Source organism: Hyposmocoma kahamanoa, unplaced genomic scaffold, assembly GCF_003589595.1.
Source record: "Hyposmocoma kahamanoa isolate Upper Pololo Valley unplaced genomic scaffold, ASM358959v1 192, whole genome shotgun sequence".
Taxonomy (NCBI): domain Eukaryota; kingdom Metazoa; phylum Arthropoda; class Insecta; order Lepidoptera; family Cosmopterigidae; genus Hyposmocoma; species Hyposmocoma kahamanoa.
In genome coordinates, this window is record NW_020653719.1 from 1,430,163 (window position 1) to 1,441,127 (window position 10,965).

The 10,965-nt window shown below is 35.4% G+C and overlaps 1 protein-coding gene across 1 annotated transcript in view; it reads right to left on the reverse strand.

The window, feature by feature from the left end:
• LOC113226523 (Down syndrome cell adhesion molecule-like protein Dscam2) overlaps positions 1–10,965 on the reverse strand; it is a 104,714-nt gene that overhangs the window by 18,909 nt on the left and 74,840 nt on the right. The window contains exons 5-8 of the mRNA XM_026459171.1: positions 7,804–7,878; positions 6,007–6,151; positions 3,546–3,721; positions 381–471 (exon numbers count right to left, since the gene is read on the reverse strand). Of these exons, the coding sequence (XP_026314956.1) occupies positions 381–471; positions 3,546–3,721; positions 6,007–6,151; positions 7,804–7,878 (487 nt within the window). The remainder of the gene's footprint in view (positions 1–380; positions 472–3,545; positions 3,722–6,006; positions 6,152–7,803; positions 7,879–10,965) is intronic.

Here is a 10,965-nt window from a genome sequence, read left to right on the forward strand (position 1 = left end):
TTGTTTTCGGAATTTTATACTAACGAGTAAAGTACATTCTATCGTGTAACGAATTAGTACATTCTTTAGTCAATATTCTTAGGTATATCGTATATTTTTTAAAGACCGTTATTATATAGTAAATACCTAAACCATTTGATCTAACAAAACAGTTCTGCCCCGACTTTCGTCCGTTGACTTGCTCTAAGGCCTAAGGCAAGGTAATAAATAAATTCTGTGTCGGAAAAAGATGGAAAAGGGACTGCTGCATGCAATGAGTTGAATTGGTGGAATTAGATAATGGGTCCATTTGTACAGTTTGCTTAACAATGACCTAAATTGACAAGCATGTACGGAGTTGTACAAATGAACGAATCAAATGTAATTTTTTGTTAACTTACTCTATAGGGAATCCATAGTACGGACACCAGATAGTTACTTCAGAACCTGCGACGGCCTTCACTGGATTTATAGATCTGATGTATGGAGGACCTGTATAAAACAATTGTATTACAATTTCAATTTTCAAACTAAGAGAAAATTTTGTATAGATGTAGTCCATTCTGGCTTGGTACGTCTTTCTAATGTGTGTTTGTAATTATCAGTGATCGGGATAGGTAGACAGAAAGTGGAGACAACTATTTATGTCCCGGATTTTTTCGAAATTCGAGAAATCACTTCAGTACATTAAAAAAATCTCTAATCTAAACTTTGTGACGAGTTGTTGCAACCACCAATTTTTCGGAATATTTTGGAAATATTTTACATTAAATAGTTATTAATACAACGATCGAACACCCGTATTGTCGTTAGTTGATACAGCGTCTGGTACGGTATGCTAGAAGACGTCGGTTCGAATCCGGCCGAATTGAAGGAATTTTTTTGTGAGTGTTCGATCTTTGTATTAATAATTATAACAAACTAGTGGAGTAATTTAAATTAAAAAAGTAATTGAATATCAATGCAATAAAAATTGTAACACATGTTTATAATTATTAAGATATGTATTTCAAACGTACTGTAGATTTATGGACTTTTCTCCGGGATCCTAAAACTATCACATCGACTCTTCGTGTAGTTCTAAGTATACGTTTTTACTTTGTGATTCGACCTTCACAGCATAATTACACAGAATAATATACTCTACCTATTTCGATCACTGGTAATTTTATAAACATTGTTATAAAATAGAATAAAACCACGAATATTACAATATTGTAATTTAAAGTTTAATGTTAAGGAATAAGAACTATTGTCACTAATCACTAACTTAAACACCAAGAGAGAAGACAGTTGTTGCTTTCTAATAGTGAGTTATTCCAAATCTTGCGTTGCAGCGTTTTCCGTATACCTACTGTCGTAAATATCCTTCACCACGTTGTATTTTTGTTTGTACCTCGAACCCTTTCTATTTGACCTCATTTCATTTTGTAAGTGTTTAAGTTGTACTCCTGCTCCCACTTCTCAATTTTATTTCTAAATCCATTTTGTCCATAGTTCGTCGTTTGTCCGAAGTTGAACCTTGATTTCACGTTCCCAACGTCCTTTGTAGGAGTGGTAGATCCCGCCGGAGGCCTGGAACCCAGGGGTTGCTCTGCTTTTCCTTTCAGCATGTCTTGTAAGACTTTAGTTTTGGTGTAAATATTATCCTTAAAATATTGGATGTCAAGTTCTCCGGTCTTTCAATAACTTTGTGGGTGCGCAAAAACAATTCCCACAGTCTGAAGAGCCGTGCGCCGTGCGAGACGTTCTTCTCGGTAGATCAAAGTATTCCTGCAAAGCTACCTTCCGCGTAGTTATTACATAACGTCTTCAACGCATCGAAGTTATTTTCTTGTCCAGCAATTAGATCCTTGACGCTCAGAACCATCGTTGTAGTAAATAACTAGATAATAGTAGATACGTAGTAATTTAAAATTTAATATAATTCGTAGAGCAAGTAGTAGCTAGACGTTAACTGTCAGCAGGCACAGTGAGATGTACCACTGTGGCACTACTTCAATAGAATCATGAAGTTTCCGTAATTTCCTAGTTCTCAGTGCAGTTGCACTTAATAATGCTATATGCGCCTTCTCTACACGATTGGTGGGACCCGCTTGTCCAGTCGTACCGATTCACCAACGTCACTAGCACAAAACACTTAAAAATATTCGTTGTTCGAAGGACCAAACGTTTGGGTTTCTGAAAATCTAAGGTTGAAGTAGTAGTTTAGTAAAGTGGGATGTTGAGTTCACGCAAACTACAATTTCCGTAATAAATTAATGTATTAACTTAAAAGTGTACAATATCGATTAGGATTTTTAATTAAAAAAAGTTATGAGCGTGCAATAAAGCGAACGTACAATAAACAGGTTGTTAAGTTAACAAAAATATAGTACGGTGCAAAAACCGTACAATAATAATAATAATAATGTACACTCTCAACATAGCCCTGCATTAGGGAAACCCTGTGTCGCGGGTGCCATGGACATCACAAATTACACCCAAACTCACGAGAGAAATAAATGTAGGACATACAAATATTTCCTCCCGGCCCGGCAATCGAGACAGGGACCTCTGCGTGGCAGTCCGTCATGGTAACTGTTCGACCACAGAGGCAGTTTTAAATAAAACATAAAATGCAATACTTTCGATAAAATGCTTTTTCCGTTGCATCTGTCTACATCCGTCGAAGTACTGTCATTAGCGAAATGAAAGAAGATTCTCAGAACTATAAGTATCGAAGACCTCATAAACGAAGAGTAGCCGTCATCTATAGCAAGGGAACAGTGACAATGGCAAAAGAAACTTGAATAACAATATACGTGCAGAGCTGATAGTAGAAATTTTACGATAACTGCCGACAATATCAACAGCTCGTAATGCAGGAAAAACGGAGTCACCGCTAAAAAATAAGCACACTTTACGACGTTCATATTTAATGAAGTGTTAATTTCGTATAGTACCAACCTTAACTCTTTGTTAATAATTAATTACTTAACTGATTTCTCGGGTTGCTCGTAATGGGTAATTAGGGAGAACGTATTTATGTTTTTGCAAATGGACTCGTAAAACCCTGGCTATTTTTCTTTTGTTGCGTAAACGTAGTGAATTTCCGTATCTTGCATACTGCAAATTGTATATTTAATACGTGCGTACTGAATACGTCTATTTTTTTCCTACGTTTCTTGACGTTTATCCCACTGTCTGGTCATGTAACTCCACCCCATAAGCAATAGTTTATATGCCTCGTTTGTCTGTCTATAAACAAATATATAGTAAAACTAGAGCGGGGTTGAGCGAATTTTTTTCATTACGGGCTAGAGAAACGTAATAAATTACACAATACCACCCACAATTTCAAAAAAATATTTACTTTTGAAATATTTTTAATCATTCTTTTTGTGTAATTTTATTTTATTTTCTGTTTGTGTAAGTTATTTTGTGTGTCGATATTGACGAGGCTGTCAAGATATATTTCCGAGAACCATATACTCCTACTTTAGAAGGGACCCTGGCAGCCCCATTTAAAATCTTTCGCAGGCCGTACTTTGCCCAACACTAGAGCCTAAGTATATAAAGCTTACCATAGATATTGAGTCTCGCAGCATGGGCGACGGAGCCGTGTGCATTCGTAGCTCGGCACTCATAACGGCCTCCATGTTCGACTCTTGCACCGTTGAGAGATAGAGTCGATAATATATAATTATTGCTTGTTCCCATACCTGTGGGACTACTTTCTCGGCCTTCCGTTATCATGGCCCTGTGGGAATTAATTCATTAGTCACTTCATTCGTGTCTGGAAGTAGCTTAATTAGTTAGTAGTTATTGCTTAGGTACAGAAGAAATAAACAGCGAACATTTATGTGTAAAGTAAGCGAAAATGTTAACTATAATATAGCAAAATTCGACACAGAATGTTTAATAACAAAACGTTGCTAGGCAACCAATAATAACAGGTGTGAAAAACATTTTCACTAATGTAGTGTGATGTAATGCTCTTTATTTAGGTTAGTTCTGTCCAAGGCTTGCTTGCGTTATTGGAATTTAAATAGGTAAATATTGGGTTATACAGAAGTAATACTTTCCTGACCAATTATTAAAAAGTTTGCAAAGTAGTAAATATTTAGAAATAATGTAATTGAATTTTTGATACCCCTCAAAATTTATTGTAGGTAATATGAAAAGAAAAAATATATATTTTATATTAATTTACCGCATATGTTATCCAGAACCAATTTCCCCGTTTCAGAACTTGAATTACTACTCGACCTCAAATGTTTGCAATATGTCACTTCAAATTAAAAAAAACCATTAGGGAAGGCATAGTTTTATAAATAATTCATTACTGACATTTTTTATGGTGGTCTCAAATCAGTTACAGTGATATGAAACTACTATTAAACAAAATTAAACACAGGCAGGACGTCAGGATTAATATTACCTTTTTTATTCCGTGGTATTACCAATAGCCTAATCGAATTTCGGGGAAAATTTTTGAAAATGTGGTAACTGTAAAACAGTCGAAGGTGATAATTCTAAAAATGATATTATTTTGTTTGGTGACATTTATTCCTACATGGAATTTCCTTAGAGTATAGTTTAAAAAATTAAAATTATAAATGAATTTCCTCAAAGCCCACAACATTTCCCTATTAAGTAATCTTCCTATTAAGTAACATTACGTTGCTACGCCATTTTCAACCGCAGACTTTTGCAATTCTAGGCACCATACTTAGCGTTGTTTCCGAGAGAGCAATTTCTAAAGCAACATAGCTTCTGCCCCGCAAGATCTTATTAAGCACAATTTAACAGATGGAACGTATAAATAACATGTTGCGGACTGCGTTCTCTCGTATTTTAGGGAACCAATTTAGATAAGCACTCTCACTGCAACTGTAGACTTAGAAACACACAGATATGACCATTTACGTTAAAATCCTGACTAGGTTTTTAATAATTACATTTAACGGTGAAAAATGGGAATCGTAAAAATACTATAAGGTCTTATGCATAAATGATACAATTCACTGTCAACTTAAATTCGTACACTTTTGCGTTTCTGAGTGGAGGATTTAATTATTTCCGCATAATTACGGCTAAGTAAGGGTTAAATTAAAAAAAAGATAAATTTTTTACGTTCTGGTCCCTGATCCATTTTGGGTATACAAGCAGCAATGTAAATGGTTTTCTTTATTTAAATACAATTTCACAAATAAAGAAAACATCATATAACGTGTTTTTTGTTTCTTAATTATCAATATCATTTTCTAATAAGTTCTAACATTAAAAAAAACTGAAAAAGAAACATTTCCCTGGAAAAACTTTGCTATTGTGGTCAGAACAACGAAAAGTTGAAATTTGCGTACCATACAAAAAAGTACGAATTATTGGGTATCTCTTTATTTAAAAAAGGGAACAGTATAGGTATTAAAATCTATAATATTTTAAGTTTATTTGACGTATTTGACCACCATGATATTCAATATTTTTTGTGAAAGTACAATATGTTATGATTATTAATAAAAAGATCGAACACTAAGAAAAAATTCCTTCGATCCTGCTGGGGTTTAACCAACGTCTTCCAGCAAACCGTGCCAGACTCTATGCGTGGCTTAGTCAGTGTTCGATCTTTGTATTAATAATTATAACAAATTTTAATATATAAGTAGTATATTTCAACCAAAATTCGACAAATCGATGAGAAGAACCTAGAAATGTGAAGATTTAGTGGATTACGTAAATGTCAATCAATACCAATCAATACCATTATGACTGACACAACAGCAAAGGTTTCTACATATTTGCTGCTCCAGAAACCAATACTCTCAAACCAGAAACAGAACTTTATTGAAAATTATAGATATTTAAAACTCTGGCTACGACGTTCTACACTCAAGAAAATGGAATAGAAAAGGGGCTTTGTGCCACAGGAACAGAAGCCGTAAATCAAAGACAATTTATTGTAATGAATACCATACCAACTCCTTCATCTCTGTACTATTTAAATTATATCTTATTTACGAAAAATTTAACAAAAAGACTTACTCATGGTGAGAAGCAATGCTCTGTCCGTCCAGTGTCCATCTAAATCGAGGGGGCGGTTCTCCAACTGCCGAACATTTCAATGATACCTGTGCTCCTGGTTGTACAGCCTGCTCTATGAAAGTATACACCAGCTCCGGGCGCGAATCTACACAAAAAATATTTAATGAAAAATGTGTCATTAACAATATAAAATATTGTAGTAGCAGTTAGAACTCCTTGTCAAGAGTTCGCCTAGGGAAGCACTACCATACCCAGCAGTCTTACCCTTCAAATAGATTTCTATATTTGTAAGTTTTAGTTTAAGTGTATATTTCTTACCCTTGTAAGAGTGCTGGTGAAATTATAGGCACATGGAATTTGTCAACTTTCAGATCCGCCCCTCAGATCTTTGCGATTAAAGCTTTGAGTGGGGCTACACGCCTGTCCATAACAGTTGCAGTACCATTCAGAGCTTTAAATCGCAAAGATCTGAGGGGTACTGCCACTGCGCCCATCACCCTGAGACATAAGTTGACGAGTGCTATGTGCCTGTAATTTCACCTTTACCCTTATCCTTCAAAACCGGGACGAAGTAATGCTAACGTTACTGCTTGGCGGCAGAGATAGGTAAGGTGACAGTACTTCCCTGGACGAAATCTTTCACAAGGAGTTCTACTGCTACTAAAAATCTGCCTTATCGTCGTCTAAATTCATAAACATCGTATCTTCATTAACGTGAACTTTTGAGTATAGACACAAAAAACATAATTACTAGAAATAATTTCATATGACAATCTATGATTATACTAATATACTTTTTTGTATTAATCATATGTTTTGGTCTAGAAGTTATATTTTAAGTTTTAATTGCCCGATATTGCGCTTGAAGGGTAAAAAGAGTATTTTATCCAAGAATGCTGTTTTATGAGGATTTCAAATTTAGCCGAGTGACGATGTGACGATGATGAATATGCAATCTATTAAAATAGAAATTGAATTTAACTATAGTGTGTGTAAAGACAGACCGTGCTAATATTTATTTCCAATGCTTTATTATTTTTTTATTATTATTTAACTAAGCTAAGCTAAGCTAAGCTTTATTATTATTTAACTTTGTAGGTACATGATAGGCAATAATTTCTATGCAAGTATTCTTTTTAATTAATTTCAAAGCGTAAATTCTTCTTGGGTTAACTCTTTGTACGACATAGGGATAGATTGACGACTTCAGTGAGACCTAACGGTTTGACCTATGGACGCTTGATGAGGAGGTTTCAATTCCAGGTAGGACTTATTTGGAAAATTCTCGTTTCAAAGTTGGTTCTACGCTGAGTGTTCAGGACAGTGCCCTGGAGTGACTTCCATTGCTCTGGTATTCATAGTACAGGAAATTTCCAAATTTGAGACCAGTTTATTGGGTGTGGTAGTCTGGCATTTTCATCATCAAGTCAAATAACTTAATGAATACGTCCCACTGCTGGGCACGGATCTCCTCTTAGGCGAGGGTTTAGGCCATAGTCCCGCTGTGGCCGTAGCATTGCGCCAGCGTGAAACTCAGAGGTAGGAGCCCGAATGCGAACCCACGGCATTGGCCCTGAAACCATTAGGCTGCCACGGCTTTTTTTTCTCTGGCACTTTACTATTACTTATATTAAATTTCTATAATGACTGCAAGAAACTCCAGAAACCAATACTCTCAAACCAGAAACAGAACTTTATTGAAAATGATAGATATTTAAAACCCGCAATAAGGAACATTTACATGTGTATCTTCACGTTCAAACAACAGAAATATAGGGGAAGAAATAATAAACTCACCTGAGGTGCGCTTTACACGTTTGCGTTTGAACAAATGGACAACGCTTGTTTCCTCCGCTAGTAAGGGTAAAATTACTGGAAATAAAAAATACAACCGCTTATTATTATGTATTTAACCGCACATGCACGAGTACTGGACTAAAAATAGAGCTACGAGAGACATAAAAGTATCCTTCAGAGAGAAAAGCATCAAAGCATTGGCATAGATCTTTTTATTGTACACTTTTTGTCTACGGGGTTGGAGTTCACGAAAGGAGCCTCCCCGAACGACGTACCATTCCTTTCCTGTACAACTGGCATACCTTGGGCAACAATTATTATTATTTAGTAGCAGTAGAGCTCATTGTGAAAGAGTTCGTCCAGGGAAGTACTGCCACCACCTGTTTCTGCCGCCAAGCATTAATGTTAGCATTACTGCTTTCTGGTTTTTAAAGGGTGCTGGTGAAATTATTGAGACTTGGGACTTGTCAACTTATGTCTCATCGTGACAGGCGCAGTGGCAGTTCCCTTTAGATCTTTGCAATTTAAAGCTACGAGTGGCATTGCAACTGTAATGGACAGACCTGTAGCTTATCACCAGGCGCACCACTGTTCGTCCCATCACTTGATAACATAAAAAAAGCAAAATCGGCGAGTACCTTACGCAGATGGGCAAATCTTTCACCACGATGGCGTGCATTATAGTGCTTTATAGTACGACAAGAAGAGGTATGTCTACAGGTTTATATTTTCTTATTACATCCCTTTTTCTCGCAATTCTATGATATTTACTTACAAAGTCAAAATGAAATGATCTTTATTTCATAGGTAAGCAAATTATACTTGAAATCGTCATAGTGATATTAAACTACTTTTCATTCGTAAGGCAGATTTCCATGAGAAATGAACAAGAAAGTCTAGGGGTTGCTCTTCATTAATACATGACGAGCAACCCCATTCATTATTCACAAGAGCGCTGCCTCATTCATGATGCGTGTGCGCGGCAGCGCTAATCCTAGCCGTTGTTGCTAACAGGCTGGACTGCCCCAACCAACAACATTGGGCGCAACTACACGTGCGTAGGGGTCTAGTCGTAGCATTCAATAATAGCAACTCTAGCATTAACTGATTTTGTATTGTACTATAGCACGTAAGAAAAATTTACTTTATTACTAACATTACTATGGATCATCGTTTGAAATAAATAATTCTATTCTATAAACATTTGCACACATTTATCATTTACAATATTTATTTCAAATACCATATACATAAAGATCGAAACAACCTGCAAAAGCAAAGCAGAAGCTGAATTAGTATACAGTTTTTGTTTCATTTAACCTCGTGAATGGCACATTTTGAATATCATTCGTAATCTTATTACAGAAGCGTATACATTGCTTCTTAAAACGATTTTTGATTTTCTGTCAAGAACAGCCAGTTTATTTTTATTCCTTGTATTAATATTATGTCTGACACTATTTTCATCTATCATTTATCTATCATATGTAGGTTTATAGATATTAATGGCTCTGCTAAAAATTGTAACCATCATTCTTATTTCCTACAGAACCCGGAAAGATATTTCCGGGTTCCTTCTTTCATGACCACGCCATAAAAATTATACAGCCACCGAGCCATAGCGAATTCGACCTCTATTCACATACGTGTCAGTAGATGGGTTCTGTTGAAAAATTCACTCGGTACCACGCTTTACTATCCGCATTCGTTCAGAGTTTATATCACCATAAATCGTAAAACCGGGCAAAAAATTTATAACCAGCCGATCCCTGAATTCGGAAGATAAGCCCATGCTCGATAGCTTCAGCTTATCTCAGCCATAAACATCGAAATATTACCTTTATACTGATACGTGTATAGAAATTTTATCATCAATAAACCGTACCTGTGGAGACTGTAAATTAAGCCCTTCCATTTTTCTCACAGTAGCCAAAGTTTTACTCGTATACGAATAAAATGTCGCACCCATTTCAATGTCGTTCGTTTACTATAAAACGAGAAGAGTCGTCTAAATAATGTATACATTTCATACCATATCTACTGGAAGAGAAGTACAACGTCGTTTACCAGGTAAAAATAAAACACTATATAATTATACATATGTTTTATAGACGGGTTCTCATAGATGACTTGTTATAATAAATTTTATACCATACTGCGAGAAATGCAATATCGCTTACCATGTATGAAAAGAAACTTGTACCCTATATACACATACAACAATTTTTCTTTTATTTTTAATTATGCGTTCAATTGGCTACAGATGTGTGTTGAATCCTTTCTACAACAATCACGACAATATCGTGATTGTTGTAGAAAGGATGCGCACGGAACTATACTGGTCTCTATGTTATGGAACTTTTTTTTTTATAAAAGTGCCCTATCTGTAAAAAGGTTCTCATACTGTTTTTGTTTGCAGATTTGTTTTAACAAATTAGTTGTAAGAACTACAAAAACTACTGTCAACACGCGAGATCGATTTACTTACTAGGTAGATTACGTTAATCTCACAAACAATTCGTCGACGAAATAGAAGTTCACAGAAGGAGCATTGGGGCATGAAAAAACCAACTAGTCGACCCCTATTTCCCCCCACAAAGATGGAAGCCAAGGGGAAATATCCGAGGAACTATTCCAATTTAGAAAGTTTCCTTTTGGTGAAGCAACCGCCCTTGGTTACCCGAAATGTAGTCGAAAAATTGACGTGGATTCATCAAATCCAACACAGCAGTGATGATAATTGTAAGGATCGATAGCGCAGACAAAGTGTGCATTGGAAAATCAAATATTATAAGTACAGCGCTTCTATTTTCTCAATGTCTCTCGATAATCATCAGATTTCCGAATGCACATGAATATTAATTTCCATGCCCATTAATTATTACATTAAAATCTATAGTAATTTGAATTGAATGAAATTTTGAACAGCGTACTTTATTGTTGTTTTGTTTTGATTTCAAAATGAGCTATATAGAGCTGTAAAACTATTTTTAATAACATTTAATTCGTGTCAATAAGTAATTTGACAAAAATATAAAGTAAATAAAGTGTGCTACTTTTGTATAAATGAAAATGAATATTATTCCGGTTATTAATTATTTCAATTCAGTCCGTATCTGAACGCATTACTTCATCTTACATATGTTAGTATGTTCACCAGTG